Consider the following 19300-nt stretch of genomic DNA (forward strand, 5'->3'; position numbering starts at 1 on the left):
TATTCAAGATTCCTAGGGGGTGGAATATGATGGACTAGAAATTTTCTTTCATTTTCTCACCAACCAGCCAGAGCACCAAACTACTTCTAAACTAAACATGGTCCACAAGCTCAAGTATCAATAAAGGCAATTCAGAGGAAAAGATTGAAACATTAGTCAAATATGTAGGTTTTCTTTCTTCTCTCAAAAGCCAATTGGAGTTCAATACCCAACAACCCATTTATTTTTCTCCAACTTCTCAGAAATTACACAAGAGAAATAATAAACAAATAAGTAATACTATCTCTTAGTAGTTTTCACCAATTTCCTTCAAACTACTTTCAACTCGGTCTATAAAAATGGCACTTGAAAAAAACATGCTTTTTACTTTTTAGATTATGCATTAGTCAAATATGATTTAAAGGACGAGAAATATAGACAATTTAATTCTTTGCTTGGAAGTGTTAGATTATGCCTCATTGGTTTAACCTATCAAGTATGTACCTCAGATAAATTTATTAGCTTTATCACAATACTAGAAAAATCGAATGTTGCATATACCATGTGACAATATAACATGAGTGAAGGAATAAGAAGGATTCAATCTCTATAAAATATACCAATAAAGGAGAAACTTGCAAACTAAGGGAATCATGTTAATTGCCAACTACGTATTCCATAATTACTTAATAATTATAAGAGAAAAGTTTTGTTTCCATCTTTTTTTCATCTTCGTACAAGATATATGCCAATTCACCATTGAATATGTGAATCCAAATATAGATCCCACAGATTCAACCAACCTTCCACTTCTTCTCCCCCTCTCCCTAGTTCCTTATGGAAAGTAATTTGGAAGATTGACTTGAGTGATAGACTCAGGCTTATCATATGGAAGATTATTGTTTGGAATATTATTACACTACTAAAGCCCAAATTCAATCAATTGTCCACTCTTCCACAACCGATCCTTTATGTTCTTTGCTCTAAGTATGGACAAATTCTTTCTCTAATTTCTCCAACATGGTGGATTGGATCAAACTTATCATCTCCCCCGGGCATCCCAAAACGTGATCTTCATTTCTTCCAAATCTTTGCTGTTGTTGCTCTTGGTCTACTATGGTTCAGTTCCGTAGAAATAAAAGCTCTTCATGATGGCTCCTCTCATGATGGTGAATTTATTTCTAAGAATATTAACAAGGTCACATTTGAACATTATGTTACTTGGAAACTCAAGAGACCCACATCACATTGGAGAAATTACTTCCTCCTTCTCAAGGAAGGTTCAAAATTAAGACAACATTTCCGCGAAGGCTGCAGTTTGCCACAATAATGAAAGGAGGATTATATGGATGATTTCCCAAATCAGCCCACCCTGTCACCCTAATTTGGGTGAAGCTTTGGCTAATTCTTTAACAACTAACTTCTCATAGTCGGAGAAATTTCATTCTTGAAGAAGACTCTCATATTGTTATTTTGGCCCTTCAACACCCGTATATTATCCTAGACGGGAGAATTTCTTTAGGAAAGCTAAAAAGGTATAAAGATGACACGATGTTCACAACCATAAATTTTTTTGACCGCACTCCTATAACCCGAAGAAATTTATAGGTCTAACTCATTTCATAAAATCAGTTTAATAAGAGAGTATTGCCCATTCATTATAAACATGCCCAAAATCTTGTTCACAGGCAATGTGTGATTATTTCTCAATACTCTCTCTTACGTACAAGCCAGTATTTTTTCTAGTCATTGTCATGGGGTAAGTAGTGTGGGCGTCATATGGTAGGCTTTGATAACATGAAAAAAATCTGTGGGCCTAACTCATCTCATAAAACCTGTTCAATAAAAGATGGTTGTCAATTTCTTATAAACATATTTAAGTTCTCTTACAAATATTTGATTCATATTCTTCTACAAATTTAATAAATTAATCATTAAATTTGTGAGGTCAATTTAGGCTCAAAGATTTTTCTAAAAATAATATAAGTTAATAATGGACTGCACAAATTTAATAATTAATGTATTAAATTTATAGCAAAATATAAGAAAAATATTGCATTTCTCATGGAAAAAATAAAAAAAGGAAAAGCAATCGCGTGTTATCTGGCTGAGCTAGCTTTATATCCACGCTGTCGTTACGACTTACTAGAGTCATCGACCACAGTGACCGAAACACCCTTTCGCTAATTGAAATAGCGTTCTGACAATTTCGGTACATAGTCGTAATTTGATACTCCTTCTCCAGTCCAGTATATATAAAGCCCAAAAGGCGAAACTCACTCTCGCTCCACATTTCCCTCCCCAATTTTAAACCCTTCTTTCTAAGACCTGAAAAAGAAGAGCAAAGGAAGGTCAAAAGAGAAATCGAAAGCAACGAAAAACGATAATCAAAAGCAGAGACAGAGCAAAGAAGAATCCGAGGGACAACGACGACGATGATGAGGTTTTTCAGAGGGAATGACAATTCCCCCTCCGACACTTCACACTCGTCCTACGCTCCCTCCACCTCGCCGGGGCCGCCGGTGACCGGACCGGCAAGGCCGATCCGGCTCGTGTACTGCGACGAGAAGGGGAAGTTCCAGATGGATCCGGAGGCCGTGGCCGCGCTCCAGCTCGTCAAAGGTCCCGTCGGCGTTGTCTCCGTCTGCGGCCGCGCTCGCCAGGGCAAGAGCTATATTCTTAACCAGGTTAGTCTTTTGTGTGTGTGAAATTTAGGGTTTTGTGGATTTTTCTTCGACTTGAGTAGTGCTTTCCTTTAGTTGGTCTTTTAGGGTTTTAAAGCTAGAGAACTGATCCAGTATGTTAATTGGAGAGTGGCTTTGTGATTTGAGCAATTTAGGAGAGGCTTTAGTACTCGTATTAGGCATGGTTGCTGAAAAAGTAACCTTCGTAAGCATTTTTTTTTTGATAAGTAGTAACCTTCGTAAGCATTAGAATGGCTATTGTTTCTCTAGGTACCTTCCAGTGTGCTAATATGAGAATGCATTTCTGATTTCACGGAATGCTGTGGACATTAGTAATACTATTTAGTATCATTGCTGGTAAAGTAACTTTCAACAGCAATTTGAAAGTATCACTGCCTCGGGCTGGTGAAGAATGTTAGGAGAAGATGATTTGGCTGCTCTGTCGCTTAAGGTGAGCTTGTAAAGTTGAGTGCTGCCATGCAATACAAATCATGTTGAGAGGCCAAGACTTTGCGACTTGTTGTGCCCTGCTGCCCGAAGCTTGCTGTACCTGGTGTTTTCTATGGAGCCTGAACCAAAGAGAGTAAACTAGAGAAGATTGGTAGTATGTGGTGGTGGAGCTTAGTGCCATAAACCATGAAAAGGGAGGAGCAGGCAGCATGTGCAGTGGGTGACCGATGGAAGTGGTGGGTTGCAAATTGTCCTGTTGCCTACATAGGTAATTGCTCAGAGAAGACATTTGGGGTAGCTTGCTTGGGCAGTAGTTATGATAATGAGTTATTTTGAGGTACAAGCTAAGTTAGGGCTCAAACTATTGAAAGAGGTTTTGCAAAAAAAAAAAAAAAAATCCAATATGCGAAGGGAAAGAATGAAGCCTGTGGCTTTTAGTTAAGATGGAAAGCAAGGGGACAGAAGAGAAGGATTAATGGATTCTTATGCCTCAGTAGTCTTGGAAATTAGATGAGAGGGACAATGTTTATACTGAGCTCGAATCAATAAAGCCTTTATCCTGACTGTTTCAGGCGAGCCATTGGTCATGTGCTTGACCATTGGCTGTATTTAGGGCCATAAGCAAATGAGATGCCATTGTCTCGCACCATTAGCTGTATTTAGAGCCAGAAGTAAATGAGATGGCATTATCAGTGGTTGATGCCACTAATTTTCCTTGGAGTGGTTTGAGCTTTCTTATTTTTGAATTTAACTTTATTACTTTATGGGAAAAAAAAAAAAAAATCCTATATAGGCCTAATGCTCTTATGAAGGATAATTTTAACCTAGTCTTATAATTTGGGGGATATTATAAGCATTAGCTCAAATGGCACCTTTTCCCCCTATAAGAATAACATGGAGAGTGAGGTTGGGGTTTTAAAACCAACTGAAAATGTAACTTCCCAATAAAAGAAAAATATACAATTTTTTTAGTACCTCATGTGAATTGTTTCGGTTAAACTTAAAATTGAACATACTCTTTGTGATAGACTCTTCTTGCGACTTGTGGAGAGTAGCATGGCATGAAGTATAGATAAAGGAAGCAGTAGTACTGCAGAAACTCGTCTTAGTCAAGGGAGTTGAGATAGCAAAACTGGCTAATGTGTCAAAAAATTGGCATAAAACAGTTATATAAATTAAAATTCATAGGTAAACCCCAAGGGGTTGGCCCAAGTGGTGAAGGCCTTGGTCTTGAGGTTTACTCTCTTCAAGGTCTAAGGTTCAATACCTCATGGGTGCAAACAATCCCTTGGGGCCACTCCCCCTGGTGAAAAGCTAGCGACTTAACCAGTTCCGTGTAGAGAAACTTCCGAGGGTGCGGTATATGGGACCGGGGTTTATTCTATAGGGGTGGGTCCGAAGGGCCCTGCCTTGGAGAGATTCCCCAACATAAAAATAAATTAATTAATTAATTAATATTCATAGGTGTTGGAAGACTGAAGTATTGTTCTTAGCTTTTTCTCTGCCTTTTTAAAGCCAACCTCATAAATGGTTTCTCTACCTATTTCCTTCTGTGCTATTGACAGTTCAGAAGGGAGACAAAGTTCCATACATTTCTGGCACTGCTTATGCCTTGTTTTGATTCTTTAGATGCCAAGTAATTTTATAGGCCATAATAGCACACATTTGCAAATTCCATTGGCTAATCCATGATTTTTGCATCCCGTTCATTTCATCCCCATGGGGGAAGTGTTAGAAACTTACAATAATTGTTATTGATTACTTACCTGTTTCTGCCTCTTTTTCTAGTCTTCCTTTCAAACTAGATGCTGCTACCAGATTTTGTGCCTGACTGGTTTAAGCATGCCTTTTTCAAATGAAGTTGAGAGTTTGAAATTATCTGTGAAGGAAGGAAAAATATTTGCTTGTATATTGTATACGATAAGCGCTTTTTGGGCATTATCTTATTCAGTCTTGAATGTTTTGGTTGGAATGGAGAAGAATGTATTCTTGCAATTATTCGTCTATATTTGTGGTTAAACACAGTTATATAGTTCCGACCATGGGGTTGAGATCCACCAGGTGCATGTGTAATTACTTATAAAGGAAAAGGAAAAGAAAATTTTGCTCAAGAAATTCTTTCCATATTGTTCAGTAAATGGGCATGATCTTCGTTGTTAGATTAGGATTTGATTAAATCAAAGACATTGAGATGGAAGCAGATAAAATCTGTTCATATATTTAGGCCATTTTTTTATCTGCTTCAAAGAATGACTGTGAAGCTATTTTTGCTAGTAAACCATAAGATTTTGAACATTTTCTTTTGACAAAAAAAAAAAAAAAAAAAAAGAGTTTATCCCACTTCTATCAAAGTTTTTTTTTTTTTAAATAATATTTCCTTTTCAATATCCCTATCTTGTAATGTAATGTCCTTGTTTTGTTGTTACTAATGTACTGCTTGCTGAAAATCTATATGGAATCCGGACCATTATTTGAATTTGAAGTATTGAGATCCTGTTCTCTTAGTTGATTCTTCTTATAATTATTTATGTTTGCGTATTACTATGATCATTATTCAAATGTCATGAATCGCAATTTAACTGAGTCTTATGCTTCAACTTTTTGTGTTATAGCTTCTTGGGAGGAGTAGTGGATTTCAAGTGGCTTCAACTCATCGGCCGTGCACAAAGGGGCTTTGGTTGTGGAGTGCACCCTTGAAGAGAACTGCTCTAGATGGAACTGAGTATAACCTTTTACTATTAGATAGTGAAGGAATAGATGCTTATGATCAAACGGTCAGCTTTCATTCCTTACGCTCATGAGTTATTGACGATTTTGTGTATTGCTCATTTTTATGGTTGATAAACTAATAATATTTACTTTGCTTGTAATGCTTTTAATGCATTGTTGGATTTTTTTTTATTGATTTAATTTATTTGGATATGATGAATTTCAGTTTTTATTCTGCAGCTGCATAACTATCTGCTATATTAATACTGAGGATCCTTTTAGCTGTTGAATATTTAGTTTTTTCTTTTTGATCTTTCTATTGATTATGATTTTGTTTATCTTACTTCTTTAACAGGGAACATACAGCACCCAGATATTCTCTTTGGCTGTCCTGTTATCTAGCATGTTTGTCTACAACCAGGTTGGGGCAACTTATGCTAAGACCTTGATCCTTCTGGGCAACATCACTTGCAGAATATAATTGAGAATGGCTTATTCTCTACTTCTTCTAATTAATTAATTAATTAATTTTTGATTAGATACACTTTTAGTCAAGTTAGAGTATATTGTCTAAAGAGTTTTTCTCTCTCTCTCTCTCTCTCATCCTTTGTGGGATATAATTTTTCTCTGTGGATTTATTGCTAGATCTGCCTATTTACTTTCTTCTTGTTAATTAGATGGGCGGTATAGATGAGACTGCAATTGATCATCTCTCTCTTGTCACTCAAATGACAAAGCATATTCGTATTAGAGCCTCTGGAGGAAGAACTACTGCTTCTGAACTTGGCCAATTCTCCCCAATCTTTGTTTGGCTTCTAAGGGTAATTTGTTATGTGATTAATTATTTATACTCTACCATATATGCATGTAGTGTGTGTGTGAGTGTAAACATGGAGGCATATATATTGCTTCCTTCTATTAAGTGATTAAATTGCTAGGTAATATTTTGCAGGACTTCTATTTGGACTTAGTAGAGGATAATAGAAGAATAACACCCCGTGACTACTTGGAGCTTGCTTTAAGGCCAGTTCAAGGTAGTGGGAAAGATATTGGTTCCAAAAATGAGGTACTTTCTGAGTCTTGTTTTAGTTATTCTATTAAGATTGCTGGGAAATTATATGAGGAGAGGGGTGGCTGCACGACCACTTCTTATTTGGTTGGGGTAGCCACACAGCCATCCCTAACTTGTTGGGGTGGCCGTGTGCCCATCCCTCTCCTCTGTTGGAAATGGCTGTGCGGCTATCTCTCTATTTTTTTTTTTTTTTTTGTAAGTAATAAGTCAACCTCCACATGTAAAAAAAAAAAAAAATGCACGTATTTTGTCAAAATACTGCTATAAAAAGGCTTAAGAAGTTTTCTAAAAAATGTTTTCAGTGTTTTGTTATTTTTAAAAGTGTTTCGCTTGGCAACTACCTTATGAAAAGCGTGTTTTCGTAGTTGAGAAGAGCGAGCGTCTCAAGATTGTTAGCTAGTAATCTTACTAAAATATCTTTTACTTCATATTAAAGGGGGCAAACTTCTAACAAGAATCTTGTTTGTTTTTCTCTAAAAAAAATTAAGGATAAAACAGGGCAATTGCAGAAATGAGAACTTCCACTTTGGAAAGTGAACATGTATTTTGGAACGTGTCAAAAAAGAAAGCAATGCATTTGAATTGGGACATAGGGAATGCTTATTTCTGTGGTTAACCAAACTTTAAACCTTGATGCATTTACTTTGTGCACTGCACATTGCACAATCCAAAACTAAAAGGATTGATTTAATTATGGTCATGTCCATGCATATTTTGAAACAAATGGAGTATTGGTATTCAGCATACATCCAACAACAAAAAAAAAAAAACAATCTTTTTGCATCCATCTTTTGTAGTTAAAGCGGTCGTAGCTGTTCGGTCACCTCTCCATTTATTTGTATGGCAGTTGTTTGAATCAGAGGGATCATCCTTGCTGCTCCTACTTTTCAAGAATTTTTCTCTACTGGGATTATCTATTTCTTGCTTATCCTTTTTTTTTGGGTGTAATTTGTTCTCGTCTATGGTTTTAGTATGCCTATCATAGGCTCTTCTAAATAATTGTAGGGGTGACCAGGGGATTTTGAATCTTCTAATTTTTTTTTTTTTTTTCGTTTTGGTGCTGCTAATTTTGTAACTGTGTTCATAGATTCGAGACTCTATCCGAGCTCTTTTTCCAGATAGAGAATGCTTCACCCTTGTGCGACCTTTGAACAATGAAAATGATCTACAGAGACTTGACCGGATTTCGGTTAGTACCTTTTGGTTCTCACATATCCTGTTAACTTATTCTTCTTGTTTAATGCTCACTTTGCCATCTTTTCTTTTTGGTATATTATTTGTATATTTAAGTACTTTGTTTTGCATGCAGTTGGACAAACTAAGGCCTGAATTTAAATCTGGATTGGATGCATTGACAAAGTTTGTTTTTGAGAGAACAAGGCCAAAGCAAGTCGGTGCAACTGTAATGACGGGTCCCATACTGGTTGGTATTACAGAATCTTATCTAGAGGCTCTCAATAATGGTGCAGTGCCTACAATATCCTCCTCATGGCAGGTTAGTATTATTTCTGAAATTCTCTTGTAACTTTTATAATGTTTAGTTTGAAAAAAGTGTTGGGTATGTTTTCCAAATTGTTTATTTGCATGCATCATAAGGAAATTTGCATTCATCATAGCAGTTTAAAGAAATGAAACTCTCACTATAAGTGGAGGAAAGTTTTCAATCATATGATGTGGTAACAATTACTGTTTTTGAGAGGCATGTGGAGCTTATATTAAATGTCATTAACCTGTACAATGTCAGATTTGGAATGTAGCCTTTGAAGGAGATGCATGTTTACGTTTACATAACCAGAAAACCATTACAAACCAAATGGTGGAGCTTTTTCATTGCAGCCTCTTTGTTATTATTATTGTTAATATGGAAGAGTAATTTTGGAGACAGGACTCGATGAGGAATGGTAGAACATACTGCTCATATGGGTACTTTCAAATGGTCATTAAGATGACTATTTATGACAAGAATTCTTTGGCATGACTGGACTCCAATATTACAGAGAAGAAAAACTTTTAACTGTTGCATGAGGGTCAACTTAAATTATGATTTGCTATCAAGTTATAAATAAGCACTTTGAGCAAAAGAAAAATATTGTGTCTCTTCCATGTTTAAAGACTTGGGATCCAGCTCCAACAACTTATCCATTCCAGACACGGATTTGGCTAGCTGTGGTAGTAAATTCGTTTTTAAGGATTGCTTGTTATCATTTCTTTAGGACCAAAAAGTTGCCATTACATTTAAATAGCTTATTCAGTCCATATACGATGTAACGGGCGCATAAGCTCTCTCGACACTTTGGTATCAAATTGGGATAATTACACTCTATCCACCCATGATGTAGGTTGAGATTGAATTTTTTTTTTTTTTTTTTTTTTTGATAAGTTTAGGTCGAGATTGAATTCTCAACCTATCTCAACCTATGGTTAAAGAAGTTGCTTTTTACCCGCTTGAGATTAAGTTGCGATTGGGATAATTACACTCTATCCACCCATGATTTAGGTCGAGATTGAAGTCTCAACCTATCTCAACCTCTGGTTAAAGAAGTTGCATTTTACCCGCTTGAGATTAAGTTATATTTGCTTTTGATTCATGAGAGTTAATGTATTCAAACTGTAATAAGGTTTCTTATGTGTTTTCTGTTTTGTTTTGTTTTTTTTTTCGAGGCACATAATTATTCATTCAAATTTAAAGATTAGGAGCCGAAAAAAATTAAAAGTGACCTGTGATGTTTTTAAACTATAAATTGGCAACTCAAATGCGAGGCAAACCACATGCGGGTCAAATGTAGTCAAACCTATCAAATATTTATCAAGAGAACAAAATGGTTGCTAAGCTAGAATGTTTGATGATGTACTTTTACTGTCCATTCATTAAAGAAATACTGAAATTTTGCTCAAAACTGAGGATTTAGACCACAAGCCATGCTTTTCATTAAAGCGAACCAAAGATGTGAAAATTCAAAATGCCCTCTTTACTTATCAAAAAAAAAATGCCCTCTTCACTTCCATGGCCTTTAGTCTCATGTAATGTTCTCTTTTCTTTTTCTTTTCCAGATAGCTATTTTGCCTTTATCTATGTAAAATTTTCTCCCTTAGTGCAGTTCAAGCGATATAAAATATTTATTTTACATGTTTTCATTCTGTTATATACCATTGAAAATTCAAGTGGTTTATCTTTTTGTAAATCTTAAAGTACAGTGTTCACTAAAGAATGAAGAAACCTCAAAGAACTTTTGAAAGAAAATAATCCAGTGTCAGATGATTAAATGATAAAACTTTTCTCTTATATAGTTTTGATATTATTGTTTTACAGAGTGTTGAAGAAGCCGAGTGTAGAAGAGCGTTTGATTCTGCTACTGAGGTTTATAGGTCTTCTTTTGATCGTTCAAAGCCGCCTGAGGAAGTAAGTGATGTTTTATGTCTTAGTTCTTGGATATTTCCATTATTTTCTAATTCCAGTGTTTTAGGTTGCATTAAGGGAAGCACATGATGAAGCAGTTCGAAAATCCCTGGCTGCGTTTGATGCTGGTGCTGTTGGTGGAGGTTCCACAAGGAAGAAATATGAGGGGCTTCTCCAGAAATTTTTTAGAAAAGAATTCGAGGTAACTGTTTTCTAAAAAAACACCATTATAAAATACTTCGATTAAACTTGATTTGACAATTATTTGGACCTCAGTAGAGTAGCGTAGTACAAGTCTCTGGAATTAAAAAGCGTACAAATGCATGCATGCAGATGTGCTCAGACATGCTTTATCTTTCATATGTATGTGTTTTAATGTTTTCTTTAAATTACCTCATTATATCGCAAGGTTTTTTTTTAGCTTGCAACCTGTAGGTGGAAAACTTGGGAAATCACTTATAAAGAACTCAAAACAATGATTTCAAATACAAAGCCTGGGTCATATCACAGGGCACACAAAGGTCTATGGTGTAATTATAAGCTTAAGTTCTCATGGTTGATCATTATCTGATTTGAAACTATCTAGATAAAATATCTCTAATGTTAGAAAATATCTGGTAGTGTCTAATCAGTATTTTGTATTTTGAGCAGCACATAGGCTGCATCTTCTGAACTTTATATTTAACTAGGAAATTAAATTTAGGGTAAAGTCCATATACCCCCCTCAAACTATCACCCAGTTAACAATGTCCCCCCTAAACTTTTAATTGTGACAATGTCCCTCTCAAACTACCAAAACATTGCCAATATTCCCCCCAAAGTTAGGAAAAAGATAAAAATGCCTGTATATATTTATCATTAAGACAAACAAGTCCCTCATGCCTTGCCGGGTGAGGGACTTGTTTGCTAGCTGGTGGTCGGGAGGACGATCTTGAAGCGCAGTTGTGTGGAAGATGATCCCTTTGTGTCTTATGTGGTGTATTTGGAATGAAAGAAATGCTAGATGTTTTGAAAATTTCACTAGGACCATAAAGGAATTGACTCATTTTTTCTTCTTTACTCTTTACTCTTGGACGGCCGCTTGGCTAGCTCCTTTAGTGATTAGTTTCTTTGAATTTCTTTTTCATTTTTCTCCCTCCTAGGCGCTCTCTGTTTATATTTCCCGTGTATGTGGGTTGCGCCCCTCTGCGCTCTTTTTATATATCATCATTACTTATCAAAAAAAAAAAAAAAAAAATTCATCTTTTTACTTATCAAAAAAAAAATTAAGACAAAAATACCCCTATAAATTCGATTTTTTTTTTTTTAATTTTTTAATTTTTTTTAAAATGAAACTTTTATTTAAAAAAGGAATTTCTTTTTAAAATGAAATTTTTATTTTTTTTCAAATGAATATTTTTTTAAAAACGGAAATTTTTATTTAAAAAAAAAAAAAAGGCTTTTTTATAAAAAAACGAAAATTTTTATTTAAAAAAATTATAAAACAATTTTTTAAAAAAAAATTTATTTTTTATTTTAATGATAATTAATTAATTTTTAGGTTAAATACTAAATACCCCCCTGGGGTTTAGTAACTTTATTTTTAACCCCCTAGGATTTTATTTTTATCACAGGACCCCTCTGGGTTTTGATAAAAGACCAAGTTAGTCCATCCGTTAGTTGACCGTTAGTTGACCGTTAGAACTGACACGTGGATCAATCAGATGTTGACACGTGGTACCAATTTAATTTTTTTTTAATTAAAAAAAAATGTTTTTTTTTAAAAAAAAAAAAAAAAAAAGAAAAGAAAAGAAAAGAAAAACAATTGGGGGTGGCTCTTGGCCATTCGAGCCACCCCCAATGTTTTCCGTTTTTTTTTTTTTTTTTTAAATACTTTTTTTTTTTAATTTAAAAAAAAAATATATTTTTTTAATTTAAAAAAAAAAAAAAATTAAAAAATTAATATATGTGCCACGTGTCGACGTCTGATTGGTCCACGTGTCAGTCCTAACGGTCAACTAACGGATGGACTAATTTGGTCACTTATCAAAATCACAGGGATCTCCTATGATAAAAATGAAACCCCAGGGGGAAAAAAATAAAGTTACCAAACCCCAGGGGGGTTTGGAGTATTTAACCCTTAATTTTTTTTTTTTTAGTTTTAGGTTTTTTTAGAAGCTTTAGTATTTTTATTTTATTTTATTAAGGGTAGTTTTGTCATTGGAGGAACATTGACATATTTTGGTAGTTTGGGAGGGACATTGTTACAATTGAAAGTTTGGAGGTGACATTGTCAATTGGATGGTAGTTTAAGGAGAATATGTGGACTTTTCCCTTAAATTTATTTCTGATTTGGTTTAATATTATAAATATTTTATTACGTATCACTTCCAAAAAGATCAGGTACATGGAGGGCAATGAAATTGCTCAAAAGCCCTATTAGTGTTGAATCTTTGACTATGTGATCGGTACTGACCGCAGGCTGACCAAATTGGTTGGAAGCTTATTTATTTGCTCTATGCTTAATCTAACTAGTATATTACCTAGACCTCGTTCATATGTCCTACAATTTCAATGCATTTTTTGCCATTCATTGCAGATGTTCTTATGACCTCTCTTTTTCTTTTGAATTTGTGGATAAGATAGTTTGGAAAAGAGAGAAAAGAGGTGACAAAATAATAGGAGAAAGAGACAGAATAGAGGGTAATTTAAAACCTAAAATTTTAATTTATTCATATTGTATTTCACTTTTGTACTTATTTGTTCTTGGTTATAGGTCATTTCATGGTTAAAAGAGAGATCAGGCCTGATAAAGACCAACAACCCAACATTTCACATTATTATTATTATTATTTTCAGTATGGATTTGTGAATAATGGGATCTATGAAGTTTTTTTTTTTTCCCTTTTTTATTCTCCCTTAATTGTTTATCCTTATGTGTATAGATGTTATTATTGTGCTTATACATCTACAAGGTGATGTTTGCATCTGGTTTTATTAATTCAAATTGGCCCATTGATGCAGGATTATAGAAGGACTGCATATATGGAGGCAGACTTGCGAAATTCAAATGCTATACAAAGCATGGAAAAGAGGCTGAGAGCAGCTTGCTATGCTTCTGATGCAAACATAGATAATGTTGTGAAGGTAAGCATCCAGTTCTAGTTCTCATAGGGAATAGTTAAAGTTACATGCATGTTATATAAACTTTGCAAAAAGCCCCACTGAGTACTGTAACTGTTACTACCTCAAAAATAGTCATGCTATTGTAACTGTTACTACCTCAAAAATTAAGTTGACTTGTCTGTCATGTCAATTAGACATGTGATAGCATTGAGTAGGGGTAAGAAAAAGTGGTAGGAGGCTAGCTGATTAATGGATCTTAATGGAGCAAGAATTGTACTTCTATGAAATAGACACCATATATGTTTGAAGAAGACTATCCTTCTAGTTAGGTGTTTCTCTTGTATGCTTCCTGTATATCCAGGTTGCGTCTTTCGCTTTTCATAATATTTTGATTACTTATAATAAAAAAGACTTTATAGTTACCGTGCCCTTTTGTTTTTTCAAAGATGATGAATGTAACAATTTGACAAGTCATGAAAAAAAAATAAAGTCTTTCCCTTCCTAGTAAGCATATCCAAGTGAAATCTTGGTTTTGATAGCCTGGTTTGTCTCAAAAGGGTGCTTTGAACTTTTGTGATGACATGTAGGGGTGGCACCAACCCAATTTGGTAGGAAACCCCACCCTTCGGACTTACGATCCAACAGAAGTTGGAAGCAGAACAGTTGTTCTGGGCTGACCTGCACCCCAGGGTTTTTTTGACAATGTTGGCTCAGAAGTTGAGTTGGTGTCAATGCTGTGGATGTTTGAGGCCATGGATGGTGGCTCAGATTTGATACTTTCACCTCTGTGACAACTGACATGTGAGGTTCGGAGGTTTGAGGCCATGGTATGTGGACGTAGATGGTGGCTCAAATTTGAGAAACTTTCATGTCTGCATCGATGTGAACAGCAAAGATCTGAGAATCTTGACAACCTCCCAAGGCTATCGATGGTGGTCATGGTGATCTTTGTGACTGCTTGTAATTTATCTGATAGGTTCTCTCTCTCTCTCTTTCTAAAATAAATATAAAGTTTGGTTGGGTTGGAAGGGATTTCTGAGCATCCTTTTCCGACCCGACATGCGTTGGAAGTCTGAAAAACCTTCTGATCGTCACACTGACAGATGTTGGAAGTCAACAGGTCAGGTTTGAGGTGTCAGATCGGTGTCGGAGGTGCAGTTTTTTGCTCCCTCTAATGTGGGAGGAGATCTAGTGGGCAGGCTATGCTCGATGAACTATGAGCAACTATCTTTTAAATTGTCCTGAGCAGCTTGGTTGGTCTTAAGGGAATGTATGCTTTTTGATTTCTAGTATTGCCATACTTGTATGTCAGGCATATATTTGAAACTATTGATTTCTTTTATGTGAAGACAAACGAGCACAAATCTTCCAATTTTGTGGTAAGGGCTTTTAACGTCTCTAGTTGTCTCTACATAAAGCATTTATTGTTAGAGGTTAAAACTTTGAGCTTTACTTTCTTTGGTTTGTGAATGTGATAGTTGTTTGAGATTCCCTTATATTTACTTTCTCTTGCATAAACTGCTTAATTTCTCATCCTTTCTTTTAATTGGGACTTTAGTTTGTTCAGGAGGGTTTAGAGCTAATAACACTTGTCATGTTCATTCTGCATGATATATAACACATGCTGTCTTTATTACCTGAATAAATGGTTTTTGTCATTAAATTTCTCCCGGAAATACCTTTCCCATTGAATTTTGTCTTAAATATGTCATGCAGGTTCTTGATGCTCTTCTATCCGAGTATGAGGCATCATCCCATGGTCCAGGAAAATGGCAGAAATTGGCTGTGTTTTTGCAACACAGGTTTGTATTAGTGTTCTTTTGTTTTGTTTTCTTTCTTGGGGGTGTTATATGGTTCTCTGCTTGGATTTGTGTCTATCTAATGCTATCAAACTTCCCAGTTTGGAAGGTCAAGTACTCGATCTCGCCAAGAAGTTAATTGAGCAAGTCAGGACAGAGAAGAGTTCCCTCATGCTTAAATGCCGCTCCATTGAAGATAGGATGGGGTTGCTTAACAAGCAGCTGGAAGCTAGTGAGAAGTATAAGTCTGAATATCTGAAGCGTTATGAAGATGCTATCAAGGACAAGAAGAAGCTTGCTGATGAATATATGAGTCGCATAGCTAATTTACAGGGTAGTTGCAGTTCACTGGAGGAAAGGTGTTCAAGCTTATTGAAAGCTTTGGATTCTACCAAGCAAGAATCCTCAGACTGGAAAAGAAAATATGAACAGGTCTTATCAAAGCAGAGAGCCGAGGAAGATCAATCCAGTTCAGAAATTGCAGTTCTCAAATCTCGAAGCAGTGCTGCTGAAGCAAGGCTTGGAGCTGCTCAGGAACAAGCTCAGTCTGCTCAAGAGGAGGCGGAGGAATGGAAAAGGAAATATGATATTGCCGTGAGAGAAGCAAAAGCTGCTCTAGAGAAGGCAGCAGTTGTGCAAGAACGCACAACTAAGCATACACAACAGAGGGAAGATGTTCTGAGGGAAGAGTTCTCTTGCAATTTGGCTGAAAAGGTGAAACTCTCTATCTCTCACACACACTCATCTACCGGCACATGTGTTTTATATGGTTCTACTTCAATTCATTAATGATGTGCCTGAGAATAATGTGGATTATATATTTTCATTATCAATAAATATGCAGGAAGAGGAAATAAAGGACAAGGCAGCAAAGCTCGAGCATGCTGAGCAGTGTTTGACTACTCTAAAATTAGAGTTGAAGGTGAGTGTCTTTGATCTGTTTCATTAAGCAAAGCAAACTTTATATAACACCTCCCCACCCACCCACACACACACATAGAGCAACATATTCATGTGTAGCAATCCATGACTACGATTGTGTGTATGCATACGATTAATGGCCGTGCTTGACTGACAATTCCTTTGCAGGTTGCAGAGTCAAAAGTGAGGAGTTATGATGCGGAATTATCATCAGTGAGGCTTGAAATCAAAGAGTTGAATGAGAAGTTAGATAGTGTAAATGATAAGGCCAAATCATTTGAGAGAGAAGCAAGGATGCTGGAACAGGAGAAGATCCATTTGGAGCAGAAGTACGAATCTGAGTTCAAACGGTTTGACGAAGTAAAGGAAAGGTGCAACATTGCTGAAAGAGAAGCCAAGAGAGCAACTGAAGTTGCTGATAAAGCTCGGGCTGAATCAGGCATTGCTCAAAAGGAGAAGGGTGAGATGCAGAGGTTGGCAATGGAAAGATTGGCCCAAATTGAGAGGGCTGAGAGGCAAATTGAAAATTTGGAGAGGCAGAAGAATGACTACGCAAATCAAGTAGAGAGAATACGTGAGTCAGAGATGAATGCCCTTTCGAAAGTTGCGCTACTAGAAGCAAGAGTTGAAGAAAGGGAGAAAGAAATAGAGTCACTGCTGGCATCGAACAACGAACAAAGGGCCACTACTGTACAAGCCCTTCAGAGTCTTCTGGACTCCGAACGTGCGGCACATGTGGAGGCTAACAACAGGGCAGACGCCTTATCTCTTCAGCTACAAGCTGCACAAGCAAAAATAGATATTCTTCAGCAAGAGTTTACCAAAGTTCGACTAAATGAAACAGCATTGGATAGCAAGCTTAGGACCGCTTCCCATGGGAAACGTCCAAGAGTAGATGACTTTGAAATGGGTGTGGAATCTGTTCAAGACATGGACACAACTGACAAGATGTTGAGAGCAAATAAGAAGACCAGGAGCACCACTAGCCCGCTGAAGACCATGCACTCTGAAGACGGTGGTTCGGTGTTCAAGGGCAACGAGGACAACAATAGCCAGCATAGCAATCCGGAGGATTATACAAAGTTTACTGTCCAGAAACTCAAGCAGGAACTAACAAAGCATAACTTCGGTGCTGAATTGCTGCAGTTGAGGAATCCCAACAAGAAAGACATCCTTGCTCTCTATGAGAAATGTGTCCTCCAGAGGTCATGACAAGCTATTCTACAGGACGACTATTGTAAAGGGTGTTGGAACTTGATAGATTAGAATAGGGTTCAAATCTTTTCAGCGTGCTTATCTAGGATAACTAGCTAGTTTGCTTTTTCTTAATATCATCGGGCCCTGAAATGTGCAAAATTTTTTAGGCTGGATATATGTTAGTTCTTTGTCCATCTATAATTTATTTTCTCTCTTTTTTTTTTTTTGTATTTTTGGGTGCTTCTTTAGGGTGGGCGTGTTGTTTTTTTGGCCATCGAACTTATTTGTCAGTCTGATGTGTGGTTGTTGAAGTGCAAATGGGTGGATATGCGTATACCTCGTGTATCATGTGTTGGCCTAGTGATGTTGGGCCAGCATCGTTTAACTAAATTTCGATTTGGAGCAAGTATGAATAATTTTAAGTGTGGCCTTTTTTTCTTTTCTTTCTTTCTTTTCAATTTTAATTGTTTATTAGTGCTTTTAATCGTATCTGTTGTCGGATTTTCAGTGATGATTTTGGTGCTCAAATGGCCATTCCGTTCCATTAGCTTTTAACTGGTGCTTTTAATTTGAATTCTAATGTTTAAAAATTGGCAATGTATTTTTATAATGTTTTAAAAATTTTCAATTTAAACTCGCCGTTACTAATTTTTGTCTAATTAGACGGAAATTATTTCATTTGCGTGTCGCGAATGCCCTTACAATGCCATTAGCTTCTTTCTTTTTCGGTGTAATAGGAAAAATTGAAGTACAAGGTACAAAAACGTACAGGGGTTAGACAAAAAGAGTTTGTAAAAATTTTCTGTTGTATTTTTAATAGCATTATTATACTAATCCGACCCCAACATAAGAATCCTGACTCCCTCTCTCCCTTCTCATCTTTTCAAAATTGGAAAATACTTGTTTAAATTAAAACAAACATCATCGTTGACAACTTTCTAGTGTATGCAAAAAAAGTTTTCTTGTTTGACGAACTCCCCAGTGGCGCATGAAGCCCACGTCTTTGAGACCTTTGACCATTCTATCCCAAATGTCGGTTATTCCATAATCTCAGACATGTTCCTTCCTCGGTACTCTTATCAACTTCTTTAAATTTTTTTGTTTTTTGCTTTTCTAAATTTAGATAAAATCTCCCAAAACCTTCTGCCAGCAGTACCTTTTCTACATATTCCCTAAACTACCCTCTCCCTTTCTCTTACACTCTTGAAGTCTGCAACTACCATCCTCATAAAAATCCTCACTTTCCTCTTTCACAACACTCCTTCCACCCTCTCGTCCCTTCTTTTCAAGTTTTCAACCTCTAGAACCTTGTTGAGCTTCAAGATCTCTTCTGGGTTCTTCTCGAACCGCTTTCACGTTGAGGTGGATAGTTGACACATGGTGATGCGCTTGGAGCCCAGACTCCATCGTCATGGATGACCAGCCGGGGGCTTCTTCTTTGTCTCTGTATGTGAGTGTGAGAGAAGAAGAGGAAGAAAAAGAATTTGGGATTTGAGGATTAGCTGGCAAACGCGTGGGATCGCACGTGGAACTCGTCAGGCATGGCGAAGGGCCACGTGGTACTGTTGTCAGAGCCTATGTAGCATGCACCGCAAACACGCACCACCACACACTCCAGCTGGCAGGACTCAGATACACAGACAGAGAGAACCAAGCCTATGGAATAACAAAAAATTAAAATAGTTTTGAAGAAGATAAGAAAATTATTGTGGAGTGTAATTTAATAAGAAAGAAAAAGATAATTTTTTGTTAAAAGAATATTAAGAGTAAAGCAATTTAGAATTTACGCCATCTCAATCCATTGGTGTTTCTTATACATTGTTCTCAACCAGTTGCATGAGTATTTTTGGTGTTAGTTATTATTTCTTAGAATTAATATTAATTAAATATTTACATTCTCTATCTTTTAGTAATTTGAAATTTGTGTATAAATGATTAAACATAATATCATAATCACTATCTTGAATTTGAATTTTAAGTAAAAGCC

The 19300-nt window shown here is 36.2% G+C and overlaps 1 protein-coding gene across 1 annotated transcript; it reads left to right on the forward strand.

Annotated features, from left to right (window-relative positions):
* Positions 1 to 2267: 2267 nt before the first annotated feature.
* LOC132168530 (Guanylate-binding family protein) lies at positions 2268 to 17756 on the forward strand. The gene is made up of 14 exons (XM_059579523.2): positions 2268 to 2666; positions 5726 to 5887; positions 6178 to 6243; positions 6500 to 6643; positions 6775 to 6888; positions 7982 to 8083; positions 8204 to 8389; positions 10205 to 10294; positions 10359 to 10493; positions 13295 to 13417; positions 15113 to 15198; positions 15297 to 15909; positions 16040 to 16117; positions 16285 to 17756. The coding sequence occupies exons 1-14, from the start codon at positions 2415 to 2417 to the stop codon at positions 17326 to 17328; spliced, it is 3195 nt and encodes a 1064-aa protein (XP_059435506.2). The 5' UTR covers positions 2268 to 2414; the 3' UTR covers positions 17329 to 17756.
* The last annotated feature ends 1544 nt before the right edge of the window (positions 17757 to 19300 follow it).

The sequence above is a fragment of the Corylus avellana genome, chromosome 1 (assembly GCF_965113065.1).
Source record: "Corylus avellana chromosome 1, dhCorAvel1.hap1.2, whole genome shotgun sequence".
Taxonomy (NCBI): domain Eukaryota; kingdom Viridiplantae; phylum Streptophyta; class Magnoliopsida; order Fagales; family Betulaceae; genus Corylus; species Corylus avellana.